This window comes from Anguilla anguilla, chromosome 13, assembly GCF_013347855.1.
Source record: "Anguilla anguilla isolate fAngAng1 chromosome 13, fAngAng1.pri, whole genome shotgun sequence".
Taxonomy (NCBI): domain Eukaryota; kingdom Metazoa; phylum Chordata; class Actinopteri; order Anguilliformes; family Anguillidae; genus Anguilla; species Anguilla anguilla.
In genome coordinates, this window is record NC_049213.1 from 24,580,360 (window position 1) to 24,603,365 (window position 23,006).

The 23,006-nt window shown below is 42.7% G+C and overlaps 4 protein-coding genes and 1 long non-coding RNA gene across 6 annotated transcripts; 2 read left to right on the forward strand and 3 right to left on the reverse strand.

The window, feature by feature from the left end:
* Positions 1-283: 283 nt before the first annotated feature.
* ccdc174 (coiled-coil domain containing 174) lies at positions 284-5,463 on the reverse strand. 2 transcript variants are annotated; one of them, XM_035389564.1, is made up of 11 exons: positions 5,347-5,463; positions 5,088-5,192; positions 4,792-4,892; positions 4,515-4,573; positions 3,956-4,121; positions 3,757-3,852; positions 2,999-3,135; positions 2,078-2,172; positions 1,806-1,953; positions 1,385-1,537; positions 284-1,066 (listed from the first exon to the last, which is right to left on the reverse strand). In XM_035389564.1, exons 1-11 carry the CDS (start codon positions 5,386-5,388, stop codon positions 762-764), a joined length of 1,407 nt encoding a protein of 468 aa, XP_035245455.1. In that variant the 5' UTR covers positions 5,389-5,463; the 3' UTR covers positions 284-761. The 2 variants fall into 2 exon arrangements, with proteins under 2 accessions (XP_035245455.1, XP_035245456.1); XM_035389565.1 differs by lacking the exon at positions 5,347-5,463 and having other exon boundaries at positions 4,792-4,900.
* Positions 5,464-7,089: 1,626 nt separating this feature from the next.
* Positions 7,090-10,406, reverse strand: vhl (von Hippel-Lindau tumor suppressor). The gene is made up of 3 exons (XM_035389616.1): positions 9,962-10,406; positions 9,745-9,867; positions 7,090-8,989 (listed from the first exon to the last, which is right to left on the reverse strand). Exons 1-3 carry the CDS (start codon positions 10,158-10,160, stop codon positions 8,796-8,798), a joined length of 516 nt encoding a protein of 171 aa, XP_035245507.1. The 5' UTR covers positions 10,161-10,406; the 3' UTR covers positions 7,090-8,795.
* A 161-nt stretch (positions 10,407-10,567) lies between these two features.
* Positions 10,568-15,677, forward strand: trnt1 (tRNA nucleotidyl transferase, CCA-adding, 1). Its single transcript, XM_035388026.1, has 8 exons — positions 10,568-10,659; positions 11,105-11,240; positions 12,056-12,249; positions 12,506-12,644; positions 12,967-13,093; positions 13,633-13,826; positions 14,289-14,542; positions 14,855-15,677. Exons 2-8 carry the CDS (start codon positions 11,105-11,107, stop codon positions 15,101-15,103), a joined length of 1,293 nt encoding a protein of 430 aa, XP_035243917.1. The 5' UTR covers positions 10,568-10,659; the 3' UTR covers positions 15,104-15,677.
* Positions 15,678-16,520: 843 nt separating this feature from the next.
* On the forward strand, positions 16,521-18,653 carry LOC118211140 (oxytocin receptor-like). The gene is made up of 2 exons (XM_035388027.1): positions 16,521-17,620; positions 17,964-18,653. The coding sequence occupies exons 1-2, from the start codon at positions 16,759-16,761 to the stop codon at positions 18,170-18,172; spliced, it is 1,071 nt and encodes a 356-aa protein (XP_035243918.1). The 5' UTR covers positions 16,521-16,758; the 3' UTR covers positions 18,173-18,653.
* Positions 17,559-21,684, reverse strand: LOC118211141. The gene is made up of 3 exons (XR_004761966.1): positions 21,497-21,684; positions 20,881-20,932; positions 17,559-17,614 (listed from the first exon to the last, which is right to left on the reverse strand). It is a non-coding gene; the product is annotated as an uncharacterized LOC118211141 (long non-coding RNA).
* Positions 21,685-23,006: the final 1,322 nt, after the last annotated feature.

Consider the following 23,006-nt stretch of genomic DNA (forward strand, 5'->3'; position numbering starts at 1 on the left):
ACTTACAGATGGGGTTCAGGGCATTCTTGAAAGAGACATCAACTGGAGACAGTTCACTCAGTGTTATGAGCGTTCACTCTGCCCTCTACAGGAAAATCTGTGTAAGCACAGTTATTGAAATTTTGCAATGAACAGTCTCGCGTGAAAAACAGAGCCCCTAATTTCAATCAAAGGGAAAATGAAGTACACAGCAGAGCATGGAATGCACTGTATGTATGCACAAGGCTTTCTGGGTTCATTAACCACTTCATCTGTTGCAAAAATGCAGGCCAAATGCAATATCCAGTGTGTTACTCAAGCTAATCTTTATGCTCGTGCGAAGGGATGCAAAGCAACAACAACACAATGAAAGAAAAGCAAACAGGAGCTTCAATAATCAGATTCTCACCAATGAGAATTCAACAAAAGCCATTATTGTCCAAATGAAATTTAATACACAACACAGACCTTCTGAAAACACCAACAGGACAGGAATCAGGAAATTCCTTTCTTTCAAAAGATGGTTTTGTAAATCTTTCCTGAGTATGAAATGAATTGAAACACTACATCACACACTCCTGGCCTAGTGTCCCATACTGGCCCACACCATTACTAATATTCTGGGCCCTGGAAAATGCCTTACTGGCTTCAGAGGTCAGGTGCCTGATAACATAGGGACTGTGTCTGTCTGTCCCTGTGCATCTTTGTTACTGTGTAGGAGGCAGACTGACTCCCTATGCCTTCTCAGAAAATATCCCACAATTCTCCGGGAAGTGTGACAGTCAGGTGGTGTGTTTGTAGAAAGACAGCAGGTCGTCCAGGCTGTGTGGCTGGGGAGCGGCCTGAGGCTGGTCTGACTGCTGACTCTGTGCTGGCTGCTGGGACTGCTCTGAGCCGGTCCGCCAGGATGTAGCCCCGCCCTCCCGGGCCTGCGCCCCCGACCAGCGGAAGGCGAGTTTGTGTTTGCCCCCCTCCGTCCCCTGACTGTGACTCGGCCTCCTGTCATCGGAGAAGTATGCAGAAGGAGGGGCAAACTCCGCCTCCCGCTCATCCCGTCGCTTGCTGGTCCAATGGCCAAGAAGGAACTCTGAAACAGGAAGCAATGCTGTAGTCAGAACACAGCACTGCATTGGCACAATTCTACTTGGGTGAAAAGAGATCCCATAGATTTTCTTGTGAACACATAAGATCTAAAACAATGCCGCTACAGACTGTAGAACCACTATCCCTTAGATTCCCTCTAGTGATAAAATATGCAAGTCATAGAATCCAAAACCAGTTTATTCTGGTGAAGGCAATGAACAAACGGAATAGTGAATTTAGAGGAAAATAAAATGCACAGAGAATGAGAAAAGCTGTTCTGAGAGGCGAGACATCTGGCATTGCCCATGTCTCTGGAAATTACCTTTGCCCCTGTCCCACTCTCGGACATGTGGTACGCCCGGCCTTGTGTCCCTCCTTTCCTGGACCTCCACCACCACTTTCTTCAGAGCGGGAGCTGCAGGAGGTTCTTCTGCCGCTGGCAAGGGCCCGACCATGTCCTCCTCCTCTTCCTCCCCTGTCACGGAACAACAGAAATCAAGAACTGTCTCTGATCTGAACACAACACCCTCACACACCCATGCTGGATTTCCATGTGTTTATGCGAGTTTTAACCCTTCCTTTAGTTCTTAACACACTTTGAGTTCATGAGGAGAGAAAGACCAAATGTGCCCACAGTACAGGTGGCTGGATAGCATGGACTGCAACCACCTCTAACAATCATTTTTGCCACTGCAGCCCTTGTCTGAATAGCAGAATGTGGCACTTCTAAAAGCCAGGCTCACCTTGGTTCCCCTCAGCTGCCAGCTCTTCCTCTGTCCCATCCAACTTGGCACCCTTCATCTTCCTCTGCCGCACCTTGTTCAGCCTAGCCCGCAGGAGGGCCTTCCTCTTCTCCTTCAGCTTGTCTCTTTTGCTGCGCTGGTCGGTTGTCTGTAAGGAGCCATCACAACAGTGTGTTGAGCACCTGGACCTTACCTCCCACCTGCACAGGGCACCACCCCACCCACGTCCCGCACGCGAGCACGCCCTCTCCCCGGCTGAGCGAGCGACTCACCTGGTCTCTGAGCATGTCCAGCGTGTCCCGCTGCTTCTTACGCAGCGCTTCATCTTGAGCGAAGGCAAAGTAGCCCACGCCCAGGTCCCGAGCCTCTGAAACCCACACAGAGAGGCCCATTCAGAGCACCGACACAACAGCCACCTGAGACACACTGAGGCACATTCACAACTCCATAAGACACCTGAGACACACTGAGGCACATTCACAACTCCATAAGACACCTGAGACACACTGAGGCACATTCACAACTCCATAAGACACCTGAGACACACTGAGGCACATTCACAACTCCATAAGACACCTAAGACACCTGAGACACACTGAGGCACATTCACAACTCCATAAGACACCTGAGACACACTGAGGCACATTCACAACTTCATAAGACTCCTGAGACACACTGAGGCACATTCACAACTCCATAAGACACCTAAGACACCTGAGACACATTCACAACTTCATAAGACTCCTGAGACACACTGAGGCACATTCACAACTCCATAAGTCAAAACTGAGGCACACATGTTGAGAACATCATAAGCCGCGGAGGCTATTCAGCACATCAAGGCTCGTCACTGCCGATTCCTGAACACCCCAAGGTCTCAGCCTCTGCCAACTAACCTTGCAAGCTATTCAATGAATTAACAACTCTTGGTGTGGAAAACATACTATCATATACTAGTAAGAAACTTACCTTCATTTTACTCTTTTTTCCCCATTTTGAGCTATGCGCCCTTGTTCAGCTGATAGAACTCAAAAACACCAGCTTTGTACATCACCGTGTTTAAGGGCTACCAGACTAGAAAATGAACTTTGTGCAACAATGTGACAGCATAAACCATCCTACCTTGATCATAATACACAATTCAGGCCAATGAGCATCCGACATTACAACTTCTGCCTCCCTCCTCCTCTCACCTTTGTCTCGGATGTCCTCATAGTGCAGTGGCCCCACTGGCCTCTTCATCGCCTCCTCTTCCTCCCTCTCCCACTCCTGCCGCTGCAGTTCTCTACGCATGTCCTCCGACAGCAGAGTTTTCCCACCGGGTTCACTCCTGTATAGAAAGCAGGCATAACACATTCATCCCAGATAATGACTAGTATCATTCAACTCCATAAGCTGACTGCTGACTTTACTGCAGTAAGCTGTTCTAATTTGCTAGGGCTGTGTCAGGGAGGGTCAATAAAATGGTATATCCCAGGGTTTTGTTTTCTCCCCTGCTGTGTTTTGCTTTGGGTGCTGCTGTGTTTGTTTCAGTCTCCCCTACAGCTGTCGATGAGGAAGTCACGGCCCCGTTGGGATATGCGCTGACGTGGAGATGCACACCATTGCCTGGCAACCCTTTTCAGGAGATGCATGCAGTAGTGGAAGCCATTGACCATCTCCTAGAAACCGGACTGATATCAGGCAACCGAAGATACCCGTAACTGGGCATGCTGAGGACCGTCACCGAGTTTGTAACAAAACACAGCATCATCAAACTAGCCATGGATCAGGCCTTGCTTATTTAGCCAGCCAGCCTCATACATGTCTGACAACATGACACATAAATAACTGCTGTTTTTCATTACCTTCTCTTCCTGCACCAGAACCAAGCTAATAGTGTGTGAAGTATAATGACTGGAGACATGTGGATGGAGCATCCTCTGTAATTTGGCCAGCTTTCTCTCATCACCTCTTGCCATGAAGGTCCAGGTCCATCTTCTGAAACTGTGGCAGATCCTTCTTCATGCACTTACGCGAGCGTCCCAGGGCATCCACGTAATCCACCCTGAGGGGACACAAGCGAAGCGTCAAGAGAGAGTGAGAGAGCTGCAGGCTAGAAGGCAACAGGGTGACATTCAAATAAACTCTTGTTGCGCAAATACACACACCATTCCTCATCAGGGTTCTGGGGGGGAGGGATGGGTGTCAGCTCTTCAGAACCCTCCCCACCCTCCCTTGCTACTCCTGGTCTCTCACTCTGGGCCTGCAGCTCCCTCTTCTGGTCTATGATCTTCTGTGTGAAATCCACCAGGTACAGGCTGTCTGATTCCTCATCTGACAAAAACAATAGAAATCAAATACATCAAACTATTATGAAATAAAAACAAATACCCCCAAAAGCACTAAGACAGAGATTCCTCCACCATTGAAACCCCATTGTTTAGGCTACTTAAAAATCAGGAGGTTGAGGTAAAGTGTATAATTTTCTTTGGGAGGAATTGTTATAAAACCTCCCCTCCCATAAACACTTACAGTAACTGGACTAGATGGGTGTCACTCACAAAAAACGGAATTACAGAAGGTCTGAAAGGGCTGAAAATATAGCAACTACATGACAACAGATTAAGTTGCAAATCTCATTATACTTTCTCTCTAATTTGAGTGGACACTCTAAACATTATATTTTCACGTCAACACAACACTATTACCAGACAGCGAACATGATACCTGGGAAATCTCCTTTAGTCATCTGCTCATACAGCTTGGCTTTCTCTTCAAGCTTACGTCTGCAACGAAAAAGTCAACATGCAAACCCAAAATGAAAAAAATTAATAAAATAAGTCATGGTCATACCGATGGCACACAGCTCAACACCCAGTTTGCACTATGGATGGTTTGGCAGCTTAATAGTAATGGGTCGTAATTTCTACACAATCTCCGAATCCGAGTTAACTGGCAGACATCTGGCCAACACCACGTTAATGGTCAATATGTAACTACACACCTCGAGTTGTCAAGGGTATTTTCCTCTTCTTTTGCCTCTTCTACATCCTTCTGTGACCGGGCCGACACGCCCTCATTCTGCTTCTCCCATACGTTCGGCTTCTGTAGGGCTCAACCATAGACCACCAGCACACCACCATGAAGCAAGCCTGCCCACTAGCAGGCCGAACACGGAATTGTAGCCGGCTAACTAGTACGCCAGCTAATTGTTGTACTATTCAAATGACAGATAACTTAAGTTAGGTGAAATAATCAACGTTACGCAACGTTCACTAGTCACTGGGATATGTTACGTACCTTGAATTTAGACTTTGGTTTCGCAGGAACCCCAGCGTCAGAAGCTAATTTTTCTTGCTTGAACTGCTCTTGCTTTCTGTAGAGTTCAGCTTTGAGATCAACCAGCTTTGGATCAAAACAAGATTATATTAGCTAGAAACAAGTTACATTCGCTAGCTAGCATAGTTAGGCAAGTAGCATGCTTAACAGGCTCATAAAACGCTTTATTTATTGATCCATTAAATAAGCTATGTAGCAATAAAGTTAAAAAAAAACTCACGGATGCAGCTGTTACATCATATTGCTTTTTCCTTTTATCCATTTTGAAGATGTGTGAGAAACATACAACAATAATTTCCAGCTAAAACATTTCTGCCATTTTTCTTCTTCTTCTTCGATGGATGCGTGAAGGTGCATTACCGCCACCTACTGTTGTGGAGTGTGGAGCAAATGAGACCAGCATAGAAACTGTACAACAGCCCTGTAAACCCCACTTAAATACGCCGCCTCCCCTCTTCAATTGTCCTTTCATTAACACATTTCCACATACACCACTATTGCATATAACACTTTGAAATGTTGCCAGGAAAACAGTTTCCGGTATCAGGTTTGATTCCTGAGGACACTGCGTTAAGCAAGGTACTTAACCTGCATTGCTTCAGTATACATATCTAGTTGTACAAACGTATGCAATTTAAATATGTAAAAAGTTGCGTAAGTCGCTCTAGATAAGAGTGTCTGCTAAATGAATGTAATGTAAAGAAAAAGCATCTATTGAGCAGTCAATAAAAATAAACATCAGCTGTTTTTTTAAACAGAATTGAAAATTCAAGTGGAATTGAATATTATGGTCAGATGAGACCAAAACGGAGCTTTTAGGTTCGTTGAAAAGAACATCATACCTATGGTGTAATACGGTGGAGGACCTTTGATGTCCTGGGGCCCTCGTTAAGGTCAATGAAATTATGAACTCCAGCAAGTACCAAGCTATTTTGGCCTAAAAGATGGTTACCTCGCGGGTTAACAAACCAACCTGTTTTGCAAGTATCATCTGTCTTCAGACTTGAACTCAGTTTAAAATTTGTTTCAAGTAAACAGGTCAGTTTGCAAGTGCAGACAAAAGGATTGGAAGGATCTTGAAAGATAGAGAAATGGGCAAATATTTACTACTTAAAAAATAACTAACTGGCAGGCATAAACATGGCTTGAGAACTAGCCTATTTCATGAATGTATCTCACCACAGAAATAACAATAATTTCTCCATGTTCCATCAGCCAGCGGACTTAAAAGCCATGTGCAGGACATTGCATACACAGCTACAGGCCTTGCAAAATCAGTCTGACACAATCCAGACCCCTTCAGAGCAAGGAGCCACTTTTACAATTACATTCGTTCAAACCAAATTTGGTTATTCAAGAATGATCTTAAACCCTGGCTGTCCATAGGCTATTGTCATGTAGGATAATTTAGTGATGACTTTGTTAACAAGATTTAAAATCCATTATTCTCCCTCTTACATTTATTTGAATTAAATCAAAATGATCCATTAGGTCCTGGAAATTGACTGCAGAGCCTAATCTTTTTCAAATATAAAAGGAACATGCCAAGATCACTCGGTCTCTGTGTTACGTCAGCCACATTTTACTCATCTTCTTTCTCTCATGTTGAATTAAGTTATGGAGATTCAGGTACTGGTTGAGAATAGGCAATATTATTTCACACAGTAAAGGATATCCTTCAGTTGAACAGATGAATACTGATGAACATGAGGAGAGACTGATCTATTAGCAAGTCAATCTCTATATGTTGTGATGCGGTACATGCCTGCAGAATGTAGAGACTACATACACAAGTTGGTATGAAGCACTAGTTGAGATATATATATCTAGGTTTGAAGCAGAAAGAACAGAACAGATGATTATGTGTCATGTACATGCTTCCTGTGTACATGCTTAAAGGAGCCCATGCAACTGCCCCAATTAATAACTTTTATTTACATTATATAATTATATAACAACATTATTAAAGTGCACATTCTCAGCTTTTATTTAAGGGTATTTTACATACAGTTTGGTTTCAACATGTAGAAATTACAGCACTTTTTATAAACAGCCCCCCCATTTCAGAGTGTCATAAAGTTTGGGACAAATGCCTGGTGTTTCAGATTGCATCCATAGTATAGGCATAAGTGAGCTTTCAGTATCTAGTTTTGATTCAGGCCTTCTGATTGCCTTTGGGGTCTGTTATTGCCATTTGTCAACATGAAGACCAGAGTTGTGCCAATGAAAGTCAAGGAAGCTATGAGGCTGAGAAATAAGGGAGAAAAAAAAACCATCAGCGACATAGACCGAACCTTAGGCTAACCACAACCAACTGTTTGGAACATCACTAAGAAAGTGAGCACTGGTGTGCTCAAAAATCCCAGAGGCCACACCAAAGTTGGACAAAAAGCTGAGTTTTGATGTTCTTGATTCATAAACATGTCAAAAAGTCATGGCCAAACACAAAAATAGCCATAACTTACCAACTGCCTGTCCAATCCTCATGAAACCTTTGCTTATTTGTCCATGTTGTCAGTGTTCCATGTTTTCTATTTTTTGATGCTGATGTATTTTAAAGCTATATGTATTTATTCATCTTCTTTAAAAATGAAGAATATATTCTCTACAGGTCTCTTTTTATTTACATATGTACAACACTTATGTGCATTACCTACTACTGCACTCATTTAAGAAAGAATCTTGAGGGCAATTACCCAATGAACACAGGGAGCAGCATAGCTTTCATTTTACATGAGGTTGGGCAACTTGATTTCTGTCATCCAACAAAGTGGATCGTGTATGTGTGTGTAGGGGGGGTTCCTTCAAAAGGTCAGGGGCCATGCTCCCACACACCATACATTTTACAGCAGTCATTGGCTTATTAACAACCCAGTTGACTTAATATCCATTGATTGTCTGCACAAGATCTGGAAAGAAGGGGAATAGCGAGTTAGCAAGGTTCCCACTCAAAGCAGATGTATATTTTCCACGACTATGAGGTTTTAAGAGTGAATGGATGATTTTACAATTACTTTTTAGCTGCAAACATCAAGCCTACTTTGCAAGATAGATACACATTATCAGCCAATTACTTTACATTATTACAAACTTCATTCTCTAGTGACTGATGTTTGGTAGCAGAATTAATGTACAAGCCAATGAAGGTGGATACATGTCATGCTCTGTATATGTTTATATCTGAGCAATGCTCCCATTTTTAAGAGCAGTATTTTAGCACTTCCCATTGCTTTTCCATAACTTGCTATGATTAACATATTTTCAAGGACAGTGAGAACCCTGAGAAGAGGCAGCTAACCTTATTGCCAAAAATGCTCCATACATGGACAAAGTGTAAATATAAACAATGCTATTTCACATTAAAAATAATCTGTGGCTGGCTAAATAATAAATGGTTTCATTTAAAAAATATGTTATTCATTGTTATGTTATTCAAAAAAGAAGCAAGACCTGTTTTTAATCTCCTGGAAAAAGAGAAATCTACTCTTCAGCTTTTGTAATGCCGTTTCATGTTTTCCATCACACCTCTGTCGTAGTAGCCACTTCTTTCTGAGCAGCTGGCCTTAGGTGTCCTTAAGCTTTGGATCAGCAGCAGTTTGTTTTACACAGCCGGATCTTGAGTGTTGATAGAAATCTGTATATGGATATCTTCCGTGTTTTGGTCCAGATTTAAATCTGCTGTGCTTCCCTCTCCTCCCGAAGCCGCTGCTCCACCTTGCGCGTGAGCCGCCTCAAATCCTTTAGCACGCTGGGGTGGTCCTCCAGGTCATCATGGAGACACCGGGCGATCTCCAGCTTCCTGTAGTCCGCTGGATTCACAAGGCGTCGCACCACCTGTAACGCCCGTTCCTTCAGGCTGAACACTAAGATGCACAGGGAGCAGAGGAGCCACCCACTCAAAACTCATCTTACATTTGGCAAGAATTATAATGCCAGTTTACATGGATAGGAGACTTTAAGGCACAACAAGTAATAATAGAGAAAATGTATTTAGATAACACCTTTGTAGTACCCATGGAAGCTATACACAAGCATGACAATAAAAGTCATACATTCATTGATGCAAAACAGTGAATTTTCTTTCTGGTGCCAACTGGGGTGGTTTGATGTAAAGTACAGGGCAAAACTTCAACGTGACAACTTACAGAGATGCTGACGAGAGTCTTATGCCATTAAAATATGGACAATTATAGACTTCGCCCAAAATACGCACAGGCGTTCCCACAATGTTTTTCCACTAAAACTCACTTATCGGCAATGGGTACCTCAGGGAAACTATACGTTTTATCAACGTATTGTTGCATCGACAATTAGTTATTTAATATAAGACCTTAAACAGTACTTGATGGCACATCCTATTTACTGAGCCTTTCCTCCGGTTCGGATCAAATTCGTGTTTCAAGAGAGCTGGTATACAGGATCCCCTATTGGAACTGAGTATCAACGTGGTCACATTTTTCGTGAACAAATCTGCATCGCATCTGCCCAGACCGTTAAGTAATCTGGACAGCATCCTGTTCACTGCACCGGAATCCATTTGACGTGTTCGATGTAAATCTCACTTTGTAGTAGAACGCAATAATGGGGCTAGCAAGCTGAAGAGGATCAACAACGTTACCTGGCAACGTGATGTTCACCAGCACAACTTGGGCATTTTCCATGGCTTTCGGAAGAAATACTTCTTTGCCATTCACCAACATAGGTTCGTCCATCTCTGCGTCTCGGAACAACCACGGGTGACCTTCAATAGAACAGGAGATGAATCAGGGTTTCGTGGTTTCGTAAAGCATGTTGACGAGCAAGCATTTCGTCATGAACATCTTGGCTACACTTACCCACGAAAGTCGCCATTCTTCGCCAAGCGCCTGGCTGTAACGTGCCATAAGACTGCGGCTCCCCTTTAAAATTAATCCAAATCAGATTAATTTCTCGGGGGCTTCTGTTGCAAAATACAACATGCGACGGTATCCTGCTGATCAGCGATCTAATCAGAGGTAGAAGCTGACCAGCTTGATCCGGGGCGTCCTGGGGCATGGCGTCTGAACTCTCTGTAAACTAAGTTAAACCGCGGATAAATAAAACGTACTGTGGATTTAAAAGTACCGTTTATAGAAATTGCACCTAGCGTTACGTGTTCACTAAAGCTGGATACTTAGGCATATGGCTTTTTTTCTTGAAATTACAACGCAAGACATTCTGGTCCAAACACTTGATTCTTGTTTGTTTATCGCTCGACAAATTTCCCTTGGAACCATGGGCTGTGACTGTTTCCGGTTTCGGCTATTTATTATTGCGTCATTTTATTTTTTATCTCCAGATCCCGCCTAGCCATATCAAAACGTCATTTTATTGGATAGCTTCACTGAACTGTATTGGCTAGCTTGCTTGCATGTCTCATCCTTTCTCGCTATTTTAAGAATAAAAACTAAATGTCCCAGAATCCCCTCTGTTAACATCAGTTGACTAGGGAAATGTTAAGACATTTGCAATGTCGCTGTCCAGCTAAAGACAGAATCAAACCATTTTATTACAGGTTTGTACATTGTAATTGTAGCACTCACAGCCTTGTTGCAAATATGTAATAATGCTAGCGAGATGAAGTGTGATTATTTATAGTAAACTAGAAACTTTTTACTGCCATCCAGTTACGGTCGTTTGGAGCATGACACGTTTTGCACGATGGTACTAGCTACTGAAATCGCGAATAAACCTGTAAGAGAAAACTATTGGAAAGATAATCAGATGTCCGATTAGCTAACCTGTCAGGTTTACTGGAAATGCAACTAGCTACTAGAAATGCAACTAGCAGAAAACCAGTTGTCTCGACACATTTCCACGTGTCATCTTGATATTTGGTGATTTTGTGTTGCAGTTATGTTTATTGTGAGATATGATGCACTTCCCTACACTGTCTGGTTTTATTGCAAGCTAATCCAAATGTTCGGGAGCAGTATGTCTAACTGTGTTCTCCCCACCAGATGTGGGGACGCATATTTGTGAACCCACGGGTGACTGGCAGAATTAATCTCCTTTGGAACTGCAGTTTCGTTACCATGCAGCTGAAAACGAAAGAGTTTCAGTCTTTGTTCACCGATGGGCTGAATAGCATAGCAGGTATGGATGTTTTCCTTAAATGAAGCCAGCATGCCAAATCAACGTGAAACGTTATGTCATCCACACTTTACACACCCAAAATAAAACCCAATACCCACAATAAAAAATGTAGTTGAAAAGGCTTTAAAAATGCCTTTAAAAGTGACATTTTGATTAAAACTACTTAATAACGGAGCACAGATATGACTTGTACATTTCGCGCGTCGAAGTTGAAGCAAACAGAGGGGTTATGTTTTGTGATTTTAGGATGCTTTACAATTTTAGGACAAAATATGAACAGGCTTTTCTGTCCTATGAGTTTTGTTAGAATAGCATAGCTAACTAAAGGACTACACGTTATTGCAATTCCCATGATACTGAACCTAGTCCTAGCTACTGTGACTGTATCAGGCAGCACTTTTGGAAGATGCATAATTGGCTACAGCTAGGAGGGCTTCAGCCAGCAAGATATTCCTCAGCCCATCCTACTCTAGTGGTTCCTGTGATCAGTTGAACCTGAAGTGCTGCATTGATCCATTAAGGGTTTAATAAAGCACTTCAGGTTTTTTTAAGTATGAGTGAGGGAAATCTTGAATGTACACACAAAATGCTTTCTCACACAGGGATGGAAGTGGCACTTGGTGCAGTTTGAGCTATTCTAGGTCTTACTTAAAGCAGGTTGGTTTAACTGCAGGGGAAGTCCTACAATGTGCTGACCTGAATGGCTCAAACTCTTGCATTGGGAGTGGCGTTTCCATCTGTGCAGCCCTGAACACCTTAAACGCTTTCACACCAGCTCTGTGTCTTTGTTGTGACTGATGTGTCTGATAACACAGAGCTTTTTGAGAAGAACCATTTTGAGCTGCGAATAGCAGGGGGCGCCGTGCGGGACCTCCTGTCAGGGAAGCGGCCGGATGACGTGGATTTCGCCACGACGGCCACACCCGATGAGATGAAGCGTATGTTCCAGGCAGCAGGGGTCCGGATGATCAATAACAAAGGAGAGAAGCATGGGACCATCACTGCTCGGGTGAGGAGCTGTCTTCAAAATGAGTGTGCCTTTATTGGCTACCATCAGAACTTTTCACAATGTTACTGTGACTTTAGACAAATTTTATGTAGCTATTGCTGCTTCTTGGCAATAGGTGTTTTCCCTTTATCAGACTTTAAAGTGGCTATTGCTTGTCTTACATTTTTCCCTCTAAAAGATCATCAAAGCTATGGATTTTTCTGTATGTTTCATGTTTCAGTTGTATCCGTATCAGTGCATCTATTTGTCAATGTAGATACACAATGAGAACTTTGAGGTGACTACACTGCGAGTGGACGTACAGACAGACGGACGGCACGCTGAGGTGGAGTTCACCACAGACTGGAAGCAAGACGCAGAGCGCAGGGACCTCACCATCAACTCCATGTTTTTTGGTATTCTACCTGTTCATAATGCCTAACGTATAAATTAGTTTTTGTACTAGTAGGTTTAATTTGTATGGCACTTTTCAGTATCTCAAAGCACTTTTTTTATAGTGAAAAGGCTCGATTTACCTGACACTAAATTGGGTAATTTAACATATGTACCGATTTATTTAATTATAGAAATAATACATATTAATAAGTATATTGCATTATTTACAAGTTCAAATATTTAACAATTGTCAGTCATCGACATTCATTTGAATTATTTCCAATGTGCAGTGGTAAATGAGAGCTTTTTGTGTTTGACTGAGCTTTTGTGTTGCCTTACTAGGTTTAGATGGGACCCTGTATGACTACTTTAATGGCTATGAAGACCTTAAGAATTGCAAGGTCCGGTTTGTTGGCAGCGCGGAACAGAGGATTCAGGAGGACTACTTGAGGATTCTAAGATACTTCAGGTAAGTAGGAATTGGTTCATTTAATTGCTGTATTCTGGACTGTGTAGAGTTCTGTATAAGCTGAAAAACATCTAAAATATGATCACTTTGCATTCCAGATTAAAAGGAAAACACAGGTAAAATGCAGAGGTAACTTCTTGATTATAACAGGGAGATTATGGTACTGTTTAATTACCAGGATGTTTTTTGGACCAAATTTGTGAGCTAACAATGGTTTGTTTATGTGTGCAGTGGAGTTGCTGCAATATTTATTGTCCCAGGTCTTTCACACATGCACACATATGCACACATGCATGCACACGCTTACTTCATGTATTCTTGCACTATTTATTACATTCTGTTTTTACTTTAATCCTAATTTTAAAAGCCCAGTCACATTGATGGGGCCTGCCCATCACCAGTCTTTTCTGAAAATTGAGGAGACTCTAGTGTACGCCCCCACTGAACTGTGTACAGCTGCTGCTTTCCAAGCTGCAGTCCACTACTGAGCTCCACCAGGATCTTGCTGACACCAATCTCTTGTTCCTGTCATTCCACAGGTTTTACGGAAGGGTGGCAGCAGAAGCCGGGGAACACGACGCTGAGACGCTGCAGGCCATCCGGGAGAACGCCCAGGGGCTAGCCGCCATCTCTGGAGAGCGCATCTGGGTGGAGCTGAAGAAGACACTGGTGGGAAACCACGCGGCGCATCTGGTGGAGATCATGTACAAGCTGGGTCTGGCTCAGTATATGGGTGAGCAGGACAAGAACGAGGGCGTCGAGGCGTTCACTGTCCTCCACTCTGCCTCTTCTCAGCTTTTCAGCTTAAAAAAAAGTATAATCGCATAAAATCACTTTCATCTGTATCTGGCTGTTTATTAATTTAATCAGAGCCAATGTCATCTTTGGACTACAGAACCAGTAGCATTAATCACAGCCACAATCACAGTTTTGCCCTGTTTGATAAAATTGAATCCCGCCCTGTAGTATTTAGAATGTGATTTCATCTTAGAGATGTATCCTTAATATTTCATGGTGAATAGCACTAAGAATAAAAAATGAAGAAAAATGCATGCTTGGCTTAATCTATATGGTATGCATGTATAATGTATGCAGCCTGTCCTTGACACTCTCCCACCCACCACCTGCTTGTGGTAAAATGGCTCAAACTGCTATGTAGCCAGTGTATAAGTCCCGTTTTGGGCATGCCTTTCAGGATTACCTGTGGAGGGGAATGTGGCAGAGCTGACGCGGGTGTGGCAGCAGTCACGCGGTTGGTCACCTAAGCCCATGACGCTCCTGTCGGCACTGTTCCGGTGCTCGGCGGAAGTGGACAAGTTGGACCTGCGGCTGAAGATCTCCAGGGAGGAGAAGAACCTGGGGCTCTTCCTGGTGAAGCACAGACGGGAGCTTGTCAAGTCCGCGGACGAGCCCGACAGCCTCAAGCCCTTCACAGATTTCATCATTGATGTAAGCAGCATCGTGTTTGATTCTTTTTTTACATTTTATTTCAAAGCCAGTTGCTGTTAACCCGTCCTATGCCTGCTAGCCAGCCACCTCCCAAATGGGATTTCCTGCTCTTAGAAATGAGGGGGAAGATGCTTGCATCTTAGGATGAGGTGACTTTCACAGTAGTCATTACTGAGCTTATATAATTTATCAAAATGAGCAGGGGGCTTAACTGTATTAAAAAGGAATTAGTAGTTATTTCTTTCATCATCGGTCTGCTTCTTATTATTATTGTTATTATTAACAGCGGTAATACTTTATCTGTCATCACAGTCAAGGGAGCCTGATGCCCAGAGTAAAATGTGTGAGCTGCTGAAGTACCAGGGTGAGGTGCGGCTGCTTGCGCAGTTGCAGAGGTGGGCCATCCCCCGCTTTCCTGTCAGTGGGCATGACCTGAGGAAGATGGGCATCTCCTCCGGCAAGGAGATTGGCGTCATCCTGCAGAACCTGAGGGACGTCTGGAAGAAGAGCCACTACCAAATGGGCAAAGACGAGCTACTGAATAGTGTGACCAGGTCATAGCTGGGGACCCAGAGGGGGTCATAGTCCCTATGTCTGAAAGCGATCAGAAACCTGGGCCCACCTCTGTGCCCTATGACTGCCTTCACCCAGTTTTTTTTCCACCTTTGGGAACCCTGAGGGGTGTATATAGAGGATTATTTATTGTCCCTAACAGTATTCATTACACCAGATTGCAGCCATTGTTCACACAGCTGTCCAAGCTGAGGCAAGAAGCAAATGTTGTCTCTCTAGGTTCTTGTAGCTTCAATGAACTTTTTTCAATTCCAATCAAATTACCTTTTAGGGGTGGTGAGCAAAATAGTGTTGTGGGTTTTGAAGCATACAGCAAGTCTGGCATCTAGTGTAGAGACAATGGGGTGGTTTGAAAAGGAAGAGACAGTCCTACACCAAACATATTTGATTCAGGGGGATGTGGGTGTATGTGAGATTTCACAACAACAAGTCTTCAGAATGTTTTCTTTTTTATGTTATCATAATGCACTTGTTCAAAAATGTACAGTGTACTGGCTTGCCACACTCACACTTGTGGGAAAACTTCAGGAATAAAAATATGGAATGCTTCTGCTGTATCCTCTAATTTTGTACACTTGGTGTTAATCATAATATACACTGTAATAACATTTTGATCATGACAAGTTATTTACTTGGTTCAGTGGTTTGAAGTTAAAACATACTATGTTAAAGCATTTTTATAAGGGCTGCTCCACAAGTCTTTACCTATATCAGAAATCAAACCAGAATGACAGCACACAACTCCTGTCTTCATCGGTTACCTGTTCATTTTAGAATTGATATTAAAATTCTCTTAAAAATGTCTCTTCATTGCCTAGCCCCCTACCTATCTCACTTGCTTTAAGGTGCCCTAACACGGCACTCAGACCCTGTGACAATAATCTCTTGTTTACATCAAGATACAAGACAGAAATCTTTGGCAGGGCATCATTTAGTGTCTAGGGCCCCGGCCTTAGTTTGCTAGAGTGTCTGAGGGCTGCTCAGTCCTTGGATGGCTTTAAGAAGGAACTCAAGACATACCTTTTTATCATTGCTTTTACTTGAGTTCTTACTGGTCTAGTTTTACTGATATTATTTATTGTATTACTTCTCTTTTTGTACTTCTTGCCTTAAAAAAATACATTTTAATGCTTTTAATTTTTTGTTTTTGTTATCTGTATTATCCATGACTCACGTTGTGCTGTATTACAGTCTATGAAATGTGCTATATAAAACAAAGGTAGATTGATCGTATGATAAGCTCTGCCCAACCTTTGGAAATGTAAGACGGCTGATGACAGTAAGAACTTGCGCATGAAGTAGTATTCAGTGTGTGGTGCTGAAGGATAGCTCCTCCCTGCTCCAGTGTTGCTGAAATATAAACCAGCATGCAATAGCTGCCCGATGTCTACAGAGGAACCTTTCTCTCGAGCACAGCCTGCTTCTGTAGAGGTCGGATACCCAAATCTGTAAATTCTGCTGGTCTTTTTTGCATAATTCTGGCGCGCGCGCGCACACACGCACACGGAAAGTTAAGTTAAAAGTCATGCTGCTGTCTTGAAATACATCTGTACAGCTCATCTAACGTTTTTCTCCCAAGGATAAACCACCTGTTTACATTTAAAAGAAAAAAGAACGGGGAAAGCTGCTACAACTTGGGAGAAATGACTTCATTCAATCCAAATATCAGTAACGTAACTCCAGAGATTGACGATGACCAGCCTCGAGATCACAACCTGGCGAAAGTTGAAATAGCCCTTCTAGGCATTATTTTCTTTAGTTCTGGCATCCTTAACTCCGCGCTTTTGTTTGTACTGTGGAAGAGAAGGAAACAGCTTTCCAGAATGCGCGTCTTCGTCTTTCACCTCTGCTTGGCGGATTTGGTGGTTGCGTTTTTCCAAGTGTGTCCGCAGCTCATGTGGGACATCACGGACCGGTTCATAGGACCCGACCTGTTGTGCCGGTTTGTGAAGTATATGCAAATAGTTGGCATGTTCTCGTCTACCTACATGATCGTGGTGATGACTATTGACCGCTATCAGGCCATCTGCAACCCCATGGTCACGTTCCAGAGAGGGCGAGCGCGCTTGAATATCCCTGTTTGCGTGGCTTGGGCTATATCGCTCGTCGGGAGCATTCCTCAGATCTTCATCTTTTCCCGGGTTCAAGTCGCTCCTGGTGTGTTTGACTGCTGGGCTGAATTCATAAAGCCTTGGGGACTAAAAACCTACGTGACATGGACGACACTAGTCATTTTTGTACTACCCGTTTTCACTTTGATTGTGTGCCAGGTGCGCATCTGCAGAGCCATACAGATAAACCTGTACACCAAGACACACCAGGAAGGGGAATCCGCGGTAACCAACGCACCTGCTTCCAGGGCCAGTAGCGTGGTGGGGGTGTCCAAAGCAAGAATAAAGACCGTGAAGATGACCGTGGTGATTGTGCTGGCGTACATAATCTGCTGGGCTCCGTTCTTCACGGTTCAGCTCTGGTCCGTATGGGACGCGAATGCACCCACTGAAAGTAAGATATTTTACCTGTTATTGTGCACCGAAAAAGGCTTCAAGCGCCAAGAGAAACTAAACATGTAAAGATATGATTTATGTTTTTATTTCATATGCTATGATCCTAACTTAAATTTAACGGACAATTCATGAAGTAGGCTATTCGACCAATTTAAGTGACATTTTATTAAAAAGGAACTATCGGCAAATATGTAGGCCATTTTTTAAATGACATTATTACTTTATTATTAGGTTACTATTAGTAGATGGTCTTTGTATTGGGTATAAGCTAATTAAAATATTAGGGACAAACTGTGAAACTTTGATTAAATTGCTTAACTGATCGTTTAATTTGTATTTAGACGCGACTTTCACCATCCTGATGCTTTTGGCCAGTCTGAACAGTTGCGCCAACCCCTGCATCTACCTGCTATTCAGCGGGCAACTGCCGAAGAGACTGGTGATGTTACTGTGCAGGAATCAGTCCAAGCTAAAACATTCCATTCCCGACGAAGGCACAATGGTCAGCTCTCTCTACACGAGCTTCAAGATCGCGTCGGAATCGAGATAAATTGTGCTGTGAGGCACGCTCTTTTTGCAAGCTCGCTCCTTCCATAAAGAGCTGCGGGAGTATGGTTTGAAACAGCACCACGACACTACTGTTAATCACAAGCAGGCACGTTCTCTATTTCCATTCATGAGTTGTACATCGAGGTCCATACGCAGGCGTAATGCTGTATGACGAATTATTATTATTATTATTATTATTATTGTTGTTGTTGTTGTTATTGTTGTTGTTGGCCACAAAGGACAGCATCGTTATCTGTGTAATTAATGTCGATCACGTTGCAAATATACCGATGCGTCCTGTGCAAAAGGCATGGCGGAGACGGTGATAGCCTCAAAGCTATCGACAAGGTCCAGGGCTGGTTGCGAATTTGTAAATAGCCTGATCTTCTCCGTGCAAAACATTGCCTTTGTTTAAGGCTATGTGTATGATAATATAGTGTTGTAATAATATAATTCGACTGTGGAATAAAGTTGGCTAAAGTGCAAACATGCTTCTATTAAAAGTACGTTTATTGCCTAAGAGTGCCTGACCTTGTCTTCAATTTTTCTTCACAGACCAGTGTTTCAGAAGCAGTACAGTACAACCTTTCATTCATTTGCAAACAGATGGTTATATCCAGTGTTGGGTGGATTATTTGGAAAATGTATTCTGGTACTCACTGATTACAAATTACAAGACTAAAAAGTAATTAATTACACACTCTGTTGAATAACTCAAAAGGTGTAATTGAATCTGATTACTTTTGGATTAGACCGACCAGTTTCATTAGCCAAGTAGGCCTATATTCTCAAAAATATGTTTACAAAATACATTCACTTGTATGTTTCTGACAAGACCGATTCATTTTTTTTCTTTGAATGTGAAGTACCTGTGTGTGCATGTGTAGTGTGTGGTGCTAACGTGTTCACATGATTTGCTTGTGTTTGAATGTGCATATTAGAGTGTGTACACTGTAAATCTAAAATGTAATCATGATATTTTAAAAAGATTGTGCATATTATACCTCATTTGAATACATAATCCAGATTTAATGTAATTCATTACTACCCAACACTGGCTGCATCCAAATAAAGAAATTGAATAATACACAAATATGAGGAGACATGCAGACACCAAGAAGCTAAGCCAATGGTTTGTTATGCAGATGACACACAACTCTACTTTTCTTTCCCCCCCTCGGCCACACAGATCAATGATAAGATCTCTTCCTGCCTGGCTGACATCTCCACTTGGATGGCCAGCCACCATCTGAAGCTCAACCTCAACAAAACTGAGCTGCTCTTCTTCCCGTACAAGACCTCCTTGCTTCGTGAACTCTCAATCACGGTTGATGGCACCACAGTGACTGCCTCTCACTCTGCAAAGAGCCTGGGGGTGGTCCTGGATGACCAGCTGGACCTCAAGGAGCACATCAAGGCAACATCACGGTCCTGCAGATTCCTCCTATACAACATCAGGAGGATTCGACCATACCTGACGACGCACTCCACCCAGCTGCTCGTCCAGGCTACGGTGACCTCTCGCCTTGATTATTGCAACTCTCTCCTTGCAAACCTGCCAGCTTGTGCCATACAGCCACTACAGATGATTCAGAATGCCGCTGCCCGACTCATCTACAACCTCCCCAAATTCTCCCACGTCACTCCCCTGCTGCGATCACTTCACTGGCTACCGGTCGCTGCCAGGATCCGATTCAAAGCCCTGACCCTTGCCTACACTGCCGCCAACAGGACAGCCCCTATCTACTTGCAGGACATGACTCAATTCTATGTGCCTGCTCGACCACTCCGCTCTGCGGCAGCAGGGCGTCTTGCAACCCCTCCCACCCGCCCAAAGGGATCACAGAGCTTCTCCACCCTAGCTCCCCAGTGGTGGAACGAACTCCCCGTCCCTCTCCGAACCTCCCCCTCACTATCCATCTTCCGCCGTGGCCTGAAGACTCATCTCTTCAGACTATACCTAGAATAACCACCACCACGCTGTGTGTATATATATATATATATTAAAAAAAAAAAAAAAAAAAAAAAAAAAAAAACCCTTTTTCCTGTCACTTGTTACATGTTGCCCCATCCCTGCACTTCTTGGTAAATTGTATTTGTCCTAATACTCTAGCTTATTCTTCTGCCTAGTTTGGCTTTGCAGATGTTAGACCAGGATAGTGTTCTTTGTTCTCGGCTAGAAATAGCTTTACAAAATAAGTAATTGTACCTTACTGAACCCGTGTTCAGCAGTTGTCTACGATCATGAAAATGCACTTTTGTACGTCGCTTTGGATAAAAGCGTCTGCTAAATGAATGTAATGTAATGTAATGTAATGTAATGGGTACTGTCTGACCAAGTTTTAAATGTAAAAATTCTCATGTAAGGAGGGGTCACAACTAATGCATGCTTTAGTAAACTTGGCCTAATTTACATAATCCCCACCCTGTTTTAGCATGTTTACTCCAGGTATACATTGCAAATGCATGAACACTTTAACTATTCATCACAATAAAAGTCAGAGAGAGACGTAATCCCCGCAAATGCATCTCAGTAGTGATGCTGACCCTTTCGGTAAATACAACGTAGATATTGCAAACTTGTAGGAACTGCTTTTGCGTCGGAAAAGCAGTCACAAGTCTTCAGTAAATCTGGTGAATAGAGTACCGCAGAACTAAATGAAAATGAAAATAAACTATATTGCTAATGAATCATAAATATTTACTTACATACAAATCCCTGTTTTGATTCAGCACCAGTGATCTAGTCTTGGGTATGTTTCTGACATGAAAAACGTACAAGTCAATAGGTTAGATGGCTAAATAACTGAGAGTATGAACAAATTGTGTTTAATTGGTCATGGAAGACACACTTCTGAAAATTACAAGGGGGTAGTGACCATTAGTCTATAATAAAACTCACAACTTGAATTCTTTATTACCTCTTTATCATCTAATTTTAGCAACTTACTCCCTTTATCTGGTTCATAATCAGTCCACAGGTTCTGTAAATTGTTTAACTGTTGCATATTTTCCAGAAAAGGCTGTAGCTAACTGGTTAGCTACTAGCAAGCAAAACAGAATATAAAGGTAGCCACTCTAGCAGCCCCACTAAATCCCAACAAGGACAATGGAGTCGGCCTCTAAGCCAGGGTCCCAGTGAGTTCAACTTGGGGTTCGCGTGACATCATCAGTTTCTCTCACTCTGTGGGTATCTCTCTGTCCATTTTAGTATCCTTTCACTCTTTATCTCAGTGATCCTGTGGCCACCTGTCACACCCTGCCACTAGGTCTTTGATTGCTGCACATGCTCTTTATCCCAGCACAACCCAACAGTATCTCAGACCTGCTCAGCAGTTTTCTCCATAGCTGGGGGCAGGATTCTTCTGACACGTCTGGGCCACATTCTAAACTTCCCAAACAAGTGACTGTAGGGGACACAGGAGACAGCAGAGGAGTTGAAAAACAGAAGCTGTGGGAGAATAGAGTAATTACAAATACAGACAAACAAACATATTTTTCTCGTACAACCTAGGCCCAATTTATTTAATACTTGATCTGTCCACCAGCTGGTGCAACGATTACCGATTCATACAAGAAACCCAAACAAACACATGCACACGCACACACACGCACGCACGCGCACGCACACACACACACACACAAACCATAAAGAGCGGTGCTGATTTGATTTCCCGTGAACACATGCATACACCTCACGGGTCAATTGATTCATTGCACTGTGCTACAGGCCACAATACAGTTTCCAATGTACAATTTGGACAAAGAACATAATGAAATGAATCATAAGCAGTGTGAGGGCGTTCCAATCAATGTGCAACATTGAATTCAACTTGCTTGCTGACCTGTGTCACAGCATCCTGTCATCATTCACTATTCAATGCCAAAAGCAATGGCTTTGTGCTGTAAGACAGGAGAGCCAGGATAAAGCAGTCAATCAATACCACTATACCACATTGTAGTATTTCACTTAAAAAGCCCAGGAACAGATGAAATGGCTGGTCCTGCTCACTGCATTGACTTTGGGAAATTATGTGTTTGTCTGAAAATTCTGGAAAAATTACAAAAACAGTATCAGGCAGGCCTAGTAAGAAATTGAAAAATCAAAATCAAAAAATGTCAAAATGATATCACTTTTTATTCATATAATAAATAATCAATAACAAAATGAAGTCTATGAATCCAAGGTATTGTGAGTGCCAACTAAGCTAGCTTCACTATTAAATGCATGTTAGCTAAGTTGTCTCAGGTCTTCACACATCACACTGGTTGAGATGGAGCCTTAAGCTGCTTTCAGGCTATTACATTACATTACATTACAGGCATTTAGCAGACGCTCTTATCCAGAGCGACTTACACAACTTTTTACATAGCACTTTACATTGTATCCATTTATACAGCTGGATATATACTGAAGCAATGCAGGTTAAGTACCTTGCTCAAGGGTACAACGGCAGTGTCCTTACCCGGGAATCGAACCTGCGACCTTTCGGTTACAAGCGCAGTTCCTTACCCACTGTGCCACACTCCGCCCATAACTCCCACCGTGCTGCTCCTTCTCTACTTCAGATTAACTTCTAATTACACTACCTTGAAATCCACACCTAAATTTTTATTACCTGTGTCCAGCTGGGAAAGAGAAATAAGTATTTTAACCAGACCCTCATTTCAGCTAACTGAAATTGAATGAAAAAAGCAATTTGAAATTCTGTGGACTTTGAGAAATTATTAAACAAACAATGGATTTAAAACCAAAAACCCCCTCAGAATGAGATTGACTGAAACACTCAGAATTTCAGAACCTGCTGGACAGACTGTAACCACTCAAGGTCTCC

Excerpts from the sequence above, each read along its gene's own strand:
- ccdc174 (XM_035389564.1), bottom strand. The coding sequence starts at position 5,388 with ATGGATAAAAGGAAAAAGCAATATGATGTAACAGCTGCATCC. Across the intron at positions 4,893-5,087 it reads AACCAAAGTCTAAATTCAAG|AAGCCGAACGTATGGGAGAA; the intron begins GTACGTAACATA and ends TGAGCCCTACAG. Across the intron at positions 3,136-3,756 it reads CTGGACCTTCATGGCAAGAG|GAGTGAACCCGGTGGGAAAA; the intron begins GTGATGAGAGAA and ends CTTTCTATACAG.
- vhl (XM_035389616.1), bottom strand. The coding sequence starts at position 10,160 with ATGCCCCAGGACGCCCCGGATCAAGCTGGTCAGCTTCTACCTCTGATT. Across the intron at positions 9,868-9,961 it reads AAGAATGGCGACTTTCGTGG|GTCACCCGTGGTTGTTCCGA; the intron begins GTAAGTGTAGCC and ends GTTCTATTGAAG. Across the intron at positions 8,990-9,744 it reads GGTGAACATCACGTTGCCAG|TGTTCAGCCTGAAGGAACGG; the intron begins GTAACGTTGTTG and ends TGTGCATCTTAG.
- trnt1 (XM_035388026.1), top strand. The coding sequence starts at position 11,105 with ATGTGGGGACGCATATTTGTGAACCCACGGGTGACTGGCAGAATTAAT. Across the intron at positions 12,645-12,966 it reads CATCAACTCCATGTTTTTTG|GTTTAGATGGGACCCTGTAT; the intron begins GTATTCTACCTG and ends TTGCCTTACTAG. Across the intron at positions 13,827-14,288 it reads GGGTCTGGCTCAGTATATGG|GATTACCTGTGGAGGGGAAT; the intron begins GTGAGCAGGACA and ends CATGCCTTTCAG.
- LOC118211140 (XM_035388027.1), top strand. The coding sequence starts at position 16,759 with ATGACTTCATTCAATCCAAATATCAGTAACGTAACTCCAGAGATTGAC. Across the intron at positions 17,621-17,963 it reads CGCGAATGCACCCACTGAAA|ACGCGACTTTCACCATCCTG; the intron begins GTAAGATATTTT and ends ATTTGTATTTAG.